General features: G+C 37.8%; 1 protein-coding gene across 19 annotated transcripts in view; it reads right to left on the bottom strand.

The window, feature by feature from the left end:
- The window catches only part of UBE3A (ubiquitin protein ligase E3A), a 54,349-nt gene that overhangs the window by 2,602 nt on the left and 38,496 nt on the right, over positions 1 to 13,251 (bottom strand). For all 19 annotated transcript variants that reach the window (XM_030472452.1, XM_030472371.1, XM_030472393.1 and 16 more), the window contains 3 exons: positions 5,997 to 6,141; positions 2,021 to 2,226; positions 85 to 249 (listed from right to left, as the gene is read on the bottom strand). In XM_030472452.1, coding sequence (XP_030328312.1) covers positions 85 to 249; positions 2,021 to 2,226; positions 5,997 to 6,141 — 516 coding nt within the window. The remainder of the gene's footprint in view (positions 1 to 84; positions 250 to 2,020; positions 2,227 to 5,996; positions 6,142 to 13,251) is intronic.

The following is a 13,251-nucleotide window of genomic DNA, read 5'->3' as shown; positions in this document are numbered from 1 at the left end:
ATAGTGCTACACAATTCTGCATAGAGTATCTAAAAATTACAGATTACATTTAAAAAAAAAAAAAAAAAAATCATTTGAGTGTACCTTTCTATTTTCATTCGTAATAGGAATTTTATCACCGTTTTCCTTTAAATCATGCATCATTGGATTGCCAAAGAGATCCGTATGAGATATTTGAAACGTTATCATCATATCGTCTTCCACACTTCCTTCATACTCCAGCAAGTCTCTCAAACTCTGGTAAAGAACCTAGAGAACAAAAAATACATGCCTCTCATAAACAAATTTCAGGATTTCATTGAGTAATACCAGAAGACAAAATCGTCTGCTCAAAAAGGGTTGTTGCATTATATGACACAAGTCCCCCAAGATCTCCCATAATAGTCCAAACAAAGGTATGTTAACCTCAGCGTTTGAAAGAACCACCAATAGCAGATATTAAGGAAAGATAAAAAAGAAACACGGCAATGAATGATAGGTCTCTTAGAAGAGCCTACCAATACACAGGAACATTCCTAAATGCAACGGTCAAACCTGTAGCTTAAGAGCCACTGACTACCTCTTTATCGTTCAACTCTCTTGAAACTGTATTTACTTTTGGAACCCAGAACACGTTACACTAGTAAGTTGAACATGCATGTATTAAAATAAAAGAAAATGCTGTATCTTATATCAGATAAAATCCAGGCAGCAAGCTTTTGTCTTCTACATCTTGATTTAAAACCCAAACAAACTAGGAAGTAATCTTGAAGCAACACAGATGGGGCAGTCATTAAAGTAAGAAAACATTTATGCACCAAGAAACCAAAAAACAAAAAACCAAAAAACCAAAACAAAATATATGTATATAAAATCACAAGTTAGGTCAGAATTTGCCAAGTGGAATCTGAAATTAACTGTAAGAACTTGCTCCATTCAAAGGAGCAACCAGACTTCCTCTTTGCTATGCCTCAGGAAAAGCTCAAGACTTTTTTGGAAACCAAAGGCTATGCACAAAAGGAACAATTATTTTGCTGAGGCAGAGGTGTAGGACTCAAGAATGCAAAATAAAGGTAAAGCAACAACTGAGTGCACCTATATTTTTTATAGTGAATTTCTCCTCAATGTTTCAGTTATTGAGAGTTTACATGTAAGCCTCATCTTTTCACTATCTGTATCCTTTTGATTCTTGCACAGCACCTTTAAAGTATCTTGCATTGACAGTGACTGGACTTGGAACTGCTGGTGTGAGGGCTGGTGAACACCATATCCTCCATGCTCTAGCAGTTGGACTTGATGATCTTAAAGGTCTTTTCCAACCTAGCTGATTTCATGATTCTACTCATCTTTTTTGAGTAACTGAAGGTTTGAGTAAGTGCTTATGAAAAGCTAAATGAAATGAAGCATTTCAACTCATACTAGCTAGCATGAGAGAAAGCTACTGGTGATCTTTAATTGCAGATGAAGCAGGGCAAGTCACCCTGCATAGCTGCTTCTCTGCTCTATCTACTCAAACACATGCATGGCTTAGTGTTTTTGTACAGCCACTAGCTGAGGAGAGGTACGGCAGATGGATACTGATCACAGCTCCCAAACTGTACAGATATTCAGACTGCCTCATCACACCTTTTTGTATGTCTACTGTTACTTTCACATTTGTTGTAGAAATCTACTTCTACAAATAGATATAAACAGCCTAATTTTTAGAAGTGTCTTTGGGAAGATACTATGAATAATAGTTCATGCTTAGTAGTGCTTAGTGATATTAAGCAATTTAGGCACCATGTAAAAAAAAAAATATATATATATATATAACAAAGCTTTACTGATACCCAGACCTATTTGTCCACTTGACAATTCTTCTTCCTCCAAGCCAGACGCAGTAAGAGATCTTATTGCTTATGAATTTAACAAATACAGACTCTTCACACAAGTCACTGATTATTTCACTTCCGACAGTGATCTTGTGTTTGCACTAAACCTAGATTAAGTTATTCAGTGACAAATGCATCGATAAACTCAAAGAACATAATGAACTTACAGGATGAGAGTCTGCCAGATCACGGAAAGTTCCTTTTTTGCCCATTAGCTTCCTGTAGACAACCATGGGAAAATGTACGTCCAGTATACAGTTATTGTAAATAGCCAGCCCCAGTACTATGCCAATCAGTGTAAACTGACCCTCAGTTTCAAAAGAGGACGGATTAAACCAAAACAGTTTTGTAGATTCATCATATGTGAACATCCCTGTAAAAAAAATGAAGTTGAACAATCCTGGTCACATTTCAATAAAAACGACATGTAAAACATACCATTATAAACACATTTGCATTAGAATACCTCTAAAACATGCTTAACTTAACATTATAGTGAATTTAATGCAAAGAGAACCTACTTACCTTAGGGTAATTGGAGCAGCTCAAAATACTGTTACTCACATTACCACTAAAAGTACGCAGGAGACCTGCAATATAACATCCTGCAATACCCACTAAACCTGTACATACACAACCTTTCATCACCTTCCATTACCGAGGAAGCAGCAGCATATTGTCAGCATAGATTGTAACTTTGATAAATATAACAGGGCAAGAAAAGAACATAATCAAAACCCACACGGATGAAATAATCCTGAAGAACTCCAATTATTATAAAGTGATAGCCTTTCCTCAAAGGCTTTTCCAGGTCAGTTCCAGCAAAGGAAAAGGACTAGATGCAGCCCTGAATTGGAAGCTATAAGGATGAAGCAGGGATTAACCATCACATATAATCTTAGAGTCAGATCCCCAACAGATTTGGGTTTTGTTTGTTTGTTTAAAGGTACTTGGCAAGGCCACTGTTGCTCAGCTATCACATACCTCTTAACTTGAGGAGAAAATGTAACATGGGACTCTGTAACATGGGACTATGTTTCACAGGAGGGGTTGCAACTTTTAACAGCTTGTCACTGTTGGAAGGGAGAGGTTTTACTTTGTTCCCCTATCTCATTTCATCTGATCCAGCTCATTATTTCAGGTGACCAATTTTCTGCCAAGTCCACAGGCGGAGTACCTTCACATAAGGCTTCAACAAATGGCTGAACTGGCACATACCAGGAGCTACAGGGAGTGGATAGGACTGTACAGACAAGGGAATCACAAAGACTGCCTTACCCCTTTGGTTGTAGATTAGCTCTTGTTTATGAAACCCAAGTTTGTGCACAGGCTATAAACTATTTAAATGAGTCGCACAGTAAAATCCATTACCCTACTAGATACTGAAGCAAGACAAATGCAAACCCCATAGACTTAAGGGAAGAGAGAGACAAGCATAGTCACAGTGACCTGTTACTTTCACAGCTCAGTCTCATGATTTCCAGGCAGAGCCTAAGGAAAAGTGCCGAGGCTCCTTCCTCCCAACACCATAGAAATTAGATGCACATGGTCAACAACATAAACTACATTTGCCACAAGGATTTATCTTATCAGCTCTTAAAAAAGATATGCTTATTTACAACCTATTGAGATGGTACAAATTGATTACAAAGCCACATAAACAGAGCCACAGAATTACTCCCAAGACTAAAAATGTCACCTTCAGCCAAGAGATAAAGCCTGAGTTCTCATTCAGTGTAAGGAAATGAACTGCAAACTCATTCAGAGACTGGCTATTCACCAAAATTGAAGATTATTTATCACAGTAAGATACTAGGACAGGACCAGCTATTAGGGGAAGCACACAAATAACAAGACTAACACATCAGGTAAGGCAACCGGAAATCAGAAATGCACAAGCAACACAAGCATATACAGGAGAAACGTTAAAGAGAAGCCTGCATTCCGTTTTCTGAATTGACTGAAGTAACTTCTGGATTACTGGCACAATAAAAGCAATGACTTGTACTTTCTAGAAGATGATGGAAGAGTTAAACAGTCAAAATAAACAAATCCAGCAAATGTCTAATAATTAAGGACTAACACTTTACCCAGACCAACATCTGGAAATGCTTTAATGTGAAATACAGTATTTTATTCACTGACCAAAACTAAGACTATAGTACATTAAAATAATAATGAAACACCAGAAGGAACTGGAAGCTGCAATAAGACAAAACCAATTGTATAGTGTTGGTCGGAATATTGTATGAAGTTACTCCTCCTTCCCTGTTACCACGGTGACTGTTGGTCATAAATCTAATTTTGCCTGAGTTATTACCTCCTTTGAGTAAAACTTCACAGTAGTTTAATATGAAAATACTTGAAATGTAATGGCAACAAAACTGTTAAAGATATAAGCAAGACTCCACACATACCTATCAGATGACATTTTAAATTCCATTTAAAGTATTTTCTTCATTTTCTCTGGTAAATAAAGTGTTTACAATTCAACAAAAATCCAGTTGGCATATATGGTGTATAAACCGTTAAACTGCAGTGCACATTAATAGGTGCAAACGAAGACCATGAATGCAAGCTACATTTTCTGGTTTTGCACGTTTATGCCAAAAGCCAACAAATGCCCTTCCTCCCTCCCCCAAGTTGATATGAATACAAAAAGCATACTTACTTTTTTGTATTTTGAATACAGAAGTAAAATGTAAAACGTGCATGCACATCTAATCTATTACCCATCTTTATACACAGAAAGCACATATACACTGGCTGGATCTTAGCTGAATCAGACTTCAGTTACTAAATGGGATTATTTCAACATAGGCATCCCACACAACTTCTGTTTATCTAAACTCAGGTAAAAAGAAAACAACCAACCAAACAAAACAATGTATTTCGCACTGGAAATACACCTTTGTCAAAGTAGTGAGACTTCCTTATTTTGCTATACTCCAATTTCTTCCAAGTACCCTTGCTAATTCAGATTCCAAATCTCTTCAAGCTAATGGTAGTTTTCAGAGTAAGACTTGTCTATGGATCTGTATTGCTTGTTATAAGAACTGGCTTCTGTACGGTTAATGGCAAGTGCCAAGGTTCAGATTCTGTTACTGATTCCGGGGATGTCCTCTTCAAGCCGAACAAAATGGATTTTTATGTTTATTCATCAATTTTCTAAGCTACAAAACCAAGAACAGCAGCTTTATTTTTTAAAACAGCTCAATGAACCCAAATTAACTAATGGCCACAAGCTGGTGAGCTTCTTTAATGGCAGCACTGTTGCCATTCCTGTTCCCACAGGAGCTGCAATATGTCATCACAGTTCACAAACTATGAAATTAGTATAGGAACCTGCTAGGTCTCATATCTATTCTAACACAAAGTATTAGTAACATGTTAAACATTTTAATCTTTTCAGAGCAGCAGACAAGCTGCATATTACAAGCAGCATGTCCTTGCATGTATGAAGGCAGAAGCATTAGAGACTGGTGCAGGGAGTAAGGAGAAAAAAAAAAAAAAATTAAGATGGAAATGCAACTGTTAAAACACAAATATAAAACTTTGGCTCTGATATATCAATATCACTTAGTTCTAAGTAACTACAGTGAAATTTGACATTACTTCTACACTTTGGATTTGTACCCCTTTTAGATGAAATCATTAGAAGAACTGAGACTATCAGATGTTTTAAGCTGGAGGAAGGGGAGGAAATAAAAACTCACCATAAGTCCTACTCTGGTTTTATTGCAGAAGCTCTTCCTCATTGGTTTGATTACTAATTCTAGAAGCTAATCACAAAGCAAAGCGAGGAGAAAGGTGAGAGAACAAACACAGGAACCCTGCAAAGAAACCCTATACTACTGATTTATCTCCAAACAAGCAGTGGTAGCTTTCACTAGCTATACACATGCTTTTCATCATTCCTCCACAGGAGGATGACTGATGATAAAGACATAGTGAGCCTCAAGGGGTCAGATACTCTCATGATCACCAAGAAATCTGGAGAGCTTCAGAAAGAAGCAGCAGCAGATACAGAAAGGCACTGCATAAACATAAAACAGCCCAGGTTGGAAGGGACCTTGAAAGATCATCTGCTCCAACCTCTTGTGTGAAAAATTTGGTAAATTAGTACATTATTATAGCACATACCAATATCTGGATTGAAGATTTCTTCCACAACCAGTTGAAAAAATTCTTTGGAAACACCTCCTTCATCTACCCCTTGCTCTCCTTCAAATTCAACATACAATTGCTTCTTCAAGTCTGCAGGATTTTCCATGGCAATCATCTCTAGCTATTGAGTGAACAGACAGAAGTATTTCATTAGTAAATCTGTTTACTAGAAGAGTCAATTGAGTATCAAATAATGAAATCAAAACTACCCTCCAAACCTAAGAAAGCAAGTATAAATCTCAACAGTAAAATACCAGAAACCAATAGTAATGCTAAGTCACTCTAAGCCTGTATTAGAATTTGGGGATTAACACAGCAAGAAACTTACCACAGATCTGATCTGTTAGCCAATTAAGGCTGTTAGCCTTCTCCATTTCTATTCTTTTAAGCACTTATTTCAAATAAGTTAGCATTGTGCTGCACAAAAGTCACAGAAAACAGTATGAAAACAAGATGTATTACTGGGATAATTAAATTCATCTGACAATGAAAAGAGACGGCAATCTGATCTACATGTTCGACAACAAATGGTTTTGTGAAGGGATTACACAGATTATGTTTTCAGAGTGAAAGACAGAAGACAAGCCTTTGACTAGTAATTGCATCTCACAAACAAAGAGCTGGAGAAAAAACACCCCAGAAATTAAAAGACACTAATATTACAGTCAAATCTGTCTCCTTTCCTTTTGACGCTAATGAAGAACTCTCAGAAACCTCTTGCTCTTATTTCTTCAGTGCCTTTAAGCAGATCTACTGCACTGCTTCCATGAAAGTGAATATTCAGTTAAGGTCAAATACAAGTTATAATGTTTCACAGGGAAAGATTCCATGTCTACTAAAGGCCATTACAGGTCTTTCTTACAACAAAAATGTATCCTTTCAGTTAATGAGAAGTTATGCAAGAATACTTTGCAGCTGATAATATGCTGCTTAAAAGCATAATTATACTTGTTAAACCTGTGCAACATGATTACATTAAACATATCTACGTGGCAAAGAAAATGCAACAGCAGTAAAGCACAAATGGACCTGCGCATTCCTCTACCAAGACTGCATTATTGATGACATTTGCCTCTTATCCAGGCTAGTGCAACCTGTACTTACCACCAGGTGTCCTTAACACGCCGAACCACTTCTTTCTATGTCACTACCCTACCTTAACCACACACACATGCCAACACATTCTTTACATCCCAGAGTTTTACTACAGAAGTGTAAAAGAAAACAGGAACAGAACCGAGAGGATAAGGGTACCAATAATCACACCACCAACTCAAAATGACTTCACCAGTAAGACACACTTTCTCTTGGCAACTGCCAAGTCAGCCAGCCATGTTTCAAGCAGCACAGCAGGGGTAGATGTGAGACAGAGCTAAGGTAGTTAGCATTTACAGGTCTGAAGACTTTGAAGCTCGTCATGCAAAAGGAGCATGTGGAGAAAACTGCGCTATCTGGAATTGAAAACTAGTGTCAGAAAAACACACAGTGTAACTTCATATCATATAAAGCTCACGTAAAAAAAAGAAAAAAACAAACAAACAACAGAAGCAAGCCACGAAGACCCCAGTAAAGACAGCAAGTCAGATTAGCTGACTGGGATGTATACGGTTACAAGATTATCTGGAAAACATAGTTAGGTACTACATAAAGCATTTGGAATTCTATTGCATACCAGTTGCAATGAAGTGGTTTTGCCTCTAAGGAGACCAAATAATATTTATTCTTTGAAATTCACTGTAATTTTTATCAACAATACTTCTGCAGCAAAACCACGTTGTGTGTGTCCCCTGCCTTGCTATTCTCATCACATGCTTTCCACAACAATGTAATCTTGTATCTTGTAAAACCATTAAAATCTTCAAATTATGCATCTTACAGATGTGTAAAATTTTTTCTTCCTGAATAGGACAGCCATGGAGCTTAAGCCATGTTTCAAATACAACTGAGATTTTAAAAACAGAGAAGCAGCATTTATTTTAAGATCCTAAATACCGCTTACACATTCAAGCTGGACAGACAGTTCTCCTAGTTGAGTCTCTTCTGCCTACAACTGGCACTAACAATGCCTTGGTGTTTTTCTCCCCAGTCACGGCTGTTGGCTTTGCAGTATATACCACCAGAAACTTTGCAATTTTTATGAATTTTGACGAGTTCTGAAAAAGTATTACCTTTGCATTTCCTTTGGGACAGCAACCCTTTGTCATAGCGTAAATGCTGCTTTGTGTCATAGAAATACACTAAGAGTTCTCATATTTATACATATAAAGCAATTAAAAAAATATTTCAAAATGATTTTTTGGCTGAGAACTACATTACAATGAATGATGTAAAAGAAAAGCAGTGTTTAGAAAAGGGGAAGGAAACACTCATAGTTGAGCAACACTGGCTGGGCATGTTGAAACGGTGCACTGGATGTCTGCAAGGGAGTCAGATAAAGGATCCCCAGAAAGATAGTATTTTGAGTCAAAGCCTAATGTTCCTTGAAGTAGATACTATAACCAGGACAATGTTGCTAAGCTGCTCAACTGAAGGTTGTGGGTTTAGCTCCCCTTTGAACATCCTGTCTCAACACTGATGCTCCACAAAAAAATTGGAAATCAGTAGTCATGATAGAGAGGTACTAATTTTAGCAGAACTGCAGCAGTGTTTCTATGGCAAGGACATATGAACTTCAGAAATATATGACAGAAATACGACAACATTTAAAAGCTTGATGTAACACCAGAGTTTGACTACCTTCTTAAAATTGACAGCAGCTGAACTAATCTCTATTCAGTTAAAAACAATCAAAAACCCTTGTAAGTTCTAGTAATGTAACATAAAAGTTCTCTTTAAGACAGTGGCAGGAATACTTTCCTCACTAGAAGGCAGAAATGACAGGAACACAACTAATTCAGTTTTGAAAGTACCAGTGACACATCATTATACGAGTCCATTGCTACATTTTTCTGAAAAACAGCATGTGAAATAATACTTCAAATGACTAAGCAGCATCCTCACCAGCTGAACTTTACGGTTCCTGCATAGGCTTGTGAGTGGGGCTTGCACGTTGACACAGTCACACACATTCTGCAGGCAACCAAGACATACTAGTGCTGAGATTTTCAACTGGACACACAGAAACATCAACTTAGACTAAAAGAACCAAAAAGGTCCTTTAGTACTTTGTTGCTAATACACTCTGAGAGAACCTGCCTGCTGGCTTCAGCTGTCACATAGGAGTTTGTGCTCATCAATACATTCAGCAGAGTCATTTACAAGCAAGAGGCCTGCTGCCTGCCAGCTATCTGCACTCCATGTGAAATTTGTCAAACTGAGTTTCTAATTTGTGAGCAAGTACCGGCCAGACTCTGCTGAAGGAATCCACCACATTTTCACTTGCACAACTTGTGTGTCATAGCTCATACCCATTACCTGAGAATAAATCCACATACAATTTGGGGCATGAGGGTGCGGGAGGAAGAGTAAACTCAGAGGAAGGGAATGAAAGAAATAGCTGTTGGGTGATGAAAAGACAGAAGAGGGGATTTAAGGATAAACTTCCTTTCAATACTACCACATCCACATAACATGATCCAGCAGGAGTACAGCTAACCTCTTAAACTTGTTAGACACAAAAAAGCATGTTAACTGCTTTCAAAAACTGCAAACTGAGCTACCAACTCCTAGATGTAAGGGCTCCTTAACAAAAGTGGGGACTAGTGCTTTACCAATTCCAACATTCCCCACCCCAATGACTTTTCAGATTAACATACATACAAGTATACAACAAATATGTAATATAAAGAAAGCATGTTTCACTAAGTCCATTTCAATGAGAAAAATGAAAAAGAAGTTTCTGATGCAAGTTTCATACATGCAAAGAAACTGAACAATGAATCTGTAAATGAAGTTTTTGCTTAGATGTGTTCTGCAGTGAACTGTGATTCTCTTAATAAGCAAATTTGAACAAGTTACTGTATTTAAAATGTATTGCTTAAAATTCTCAAGAAAAAACTCTGCAGTAGTAATAATTAAAAAAAAAAAAAAATCACTTACCAGTGCTCATATTTGTTTTAATGAAGTCCAAAAAGTGAGATGTACATACTGAATTCGAAAAGTTTAAATATTTAGTATTGATAAGAGAAACCCAGCTTGGTGATCACTCAATTAGCTCAATCAATTAGTGGAGAAAGACTGGTATAATCCATTCGCAAGAATAAATGATGAAGGCTGATTGACATATTTGATTGGAAAATATCCAGCATCAATAAGGAAAATGTGAATAAGAATCTCAACCTCATTTTAATAAATACTTCTGAAAATGCTTTTATTGGGAAGTTCTCAGAGTTATTCCACATATAGTTAAAACAGCCTGTGCTGATTGTTCCGTAAAGACACAGGTCTAGTGACCTGAGTATGTAATTACTTCAAACAAGTCTTTAAGTATTCAAACTGCAGAAGTAAAAAATGTAATTCAAGGGTAAAAATATATGTAATCATAATTACTTACCTGTAATTTAAGCACCTTTGAAACATTTTGCCACTGAACAGATCTAAGAATACGCTTTTACTACTTAAGACTTACCTTGGCAAGATCATTCTCATAGTTTTCAGTAAGACCCTTCTGAAGTTCAATACTGCACCCAAAACTACAACCATTACTGTTGCAAGCTCATACAATGTAGCTTTCACTTAGGTTTTATGCTGTCAGTGCATGGTATCCATCTTTGACTAGAATCAGAGATGGAACAAGCAACTTTAAGGATTAGGATTCGAGACCGAAGACCTAGTTCAGACCAATTAGGAAGTGGAAATGAAGTTTAAAAATTACTAAAATCACTTCTCAATCTGCTACAGGAACTACCTGTAACAACAGCATGCAATTCTCAGATTTGGCACTTGCTGAAGAAACTGCGAGACAACAGCATGGAACAGCATTTTCCCTACAATACTTTTCCAGCAGATTTGCAACTTAGAGACTTTCTGAGGTTTGTGTGTGGGTCACATCAAAATACCTGTAATGCCCCTTACCTTTAGATGGATCTTTCTCTCGTTAAAAGCTTCAAGTTCTGGGCAAACACATCCACAACTTTAAGGTAGACAGGTAAGGCTGCTTATGTTAAGCCTGCTTCCTGGTAATATGAGCAGGTGCTACGAGTTAAGAAAACCAGTATTCCCCATTCCACTCCTTCATGCCATCTTTTATGTACTCTGTCATCTTTTTTACCACTAAGAGGATTTACAATCTCTTTGAAGAGACTAGACTCTCCTAATGTATTTCTATTGCATTGTTTTTGATATTAAAATGAGAAGAAACAAATGAGAGAGAGAGACATAGGCACACTGTAGTAAACAGAGACACTGCATTGTTCCATTTGGTCCTTTCTTAACTTCTAACACTTCACCAGGAATATTCAAAACCTCTTTCTGAGCACTGATACTTTATATCATCAGTTAAAACATATCAACAGTTAAAAGGTGACTCTGCAGACCCTCTACACATATTTATCAAGACAATTTTTTTCTTAAGGCCACATCATCTTACAGCAGTTACCTTGTGGTTTGAAACGGCACATACTCTCTTCCTCTGTCGATAATGGCGAGTCTTCATTCATCTCCATTTTACTGAACATAATCTATTCCCTTCAAGAAGTTCCTGGGCTGCACAGTTCAGCTCAGACTACTTGAATTTAGAACAATTTTATCTTTTTCTTTTATTTTCTGTTCCAGAATAAACAGTTTAAAATTCTTACTCTTCTTGTGGCTTTGAGAGAGTCAGATCACCATAATTTAGCATGTTCTGACAGCTTAAATTAACAGCCATAAGAGGATCCATGGCAACTGCCCAGACATGTATTTGCAGACTGCTAGGCTGTGCAAGGGCTGCTGCAAGGGCATCACAAATTAGTATGTTTGAGCTTAATCTGATTTAAATTACCTAAATTTCCAACAGACCAAGAGCGTGCGCAGCAGTAACTGCTGTGACCCCATTGTGATACAGCAGCTGCACCAATTTGATGTTGCCCATGAGCCTTCTAAACAACAGTAAACATATTTTTATTGTCCTCAAAGATTTCAACTTCCTTCCACAATAAGCCATATGTGGCCTTTTCTCGTATTTCCAGATTTTCCTTTCCATCATCAGCATGAGGAGGAAGGTCTGCTTCCTCTCTGCTGGAATAGACATCAAAACAAACATCTCCCCAAAACTAGCTCTTATCCTTTTTTAGCCCATCTTCTCCTAAAAAGATAGTACTGTCCCTCCCTTTTTTCCAGTATTTATGTATCAGAAAGCTGAACAGTCAAGGAAATAAGCTCCATTACACCGATGTGACAAAATATAACAGGATACAACCGTACCATGGGCCCTGATGGGATGCACCCATGAGTACTGAGGGAGCTGGCAGATGTTATTGCCATGCACTCTCCATCATCTTTGAAATATCATGGAGAACAGGAGAGGTGCCCAAGGCCTGGGGAGAAGACAATGATACCCCAGTCTTCAAATAAGGCAAGAAGGAGAACCCAGGAAACTACTGGCCATTCATCCTCACCTCTATCTCTGGAAAAGTGATGGAACAGCTCATCCTGGATGTCATCTCTAAGCATCTGGAGGACAAGAAGGTTTTATCAGGAGTAGTCAGTGTGGACTCACCAAGGGGAAATCGGGCTTGACCAATATGATAGCCTTCTATGATGGAATGACTGGCTAGGTAGATGAGGGGAAAGCAGTGGATGTTGTCTACCTTGACTTCACCAAGGATTCTGACACTATCTCCCACAACATCCTCATAGGAAGTGTGTGTTAGATGAGTGGACAGTGACGTGGATTGAGAACAGGCTGAATGGCAGCACTCAAAGGGTTATTATCAGTGGTGGAGTCTAGTCGGAGGACTGTAGCTTGTGGTGATCCCCAGGGGTCAGTACTGTACTAGGGTCAGTCAGTACAGTTCAACTTATTCATCACTGGATAAACGGACAGTACACCCTCAGCAAGTTTGCTGATGATACAGAACTGGCAGGGGTGGCAATTCCCAGGGAACAGCTAACCTATCTGGAAATTCATAGGTACACAGAAAAATCAAGGTGGGAGCTCATTTAGGGTTCTCACAATTGACCTTCAATAGCAGTTAAAGTCATCAAATTTAACTAAAAGCAACAGCTGAGCTGAGAGGCAAAATCAGGTACTTTTCCAGAGTCTCTTTAAATACCTGTCTGGCTCTTTGGCAACAAGCTTTAAAGCTACGGT

This window comes from Strigops habroptila, chromosome 2 (assembly GCF_004027225.2).
Source record: "Strigops habroptila isolate Jane chromosome 2, bStrHab1.2.pri, whole genome shotgun sequence".
NCBI classification, from domain to species: Eukaryota; Metazoa; Chordata; class Aves; order Psittaciformes; family Psittacidae; genus Strigops; species Strigops habroptila.
The sequence above is the reverse complement of the archived record's forward strand: the minus strand, read 5'-3'. Positions and strand labels throughout refer to the sequence as shown.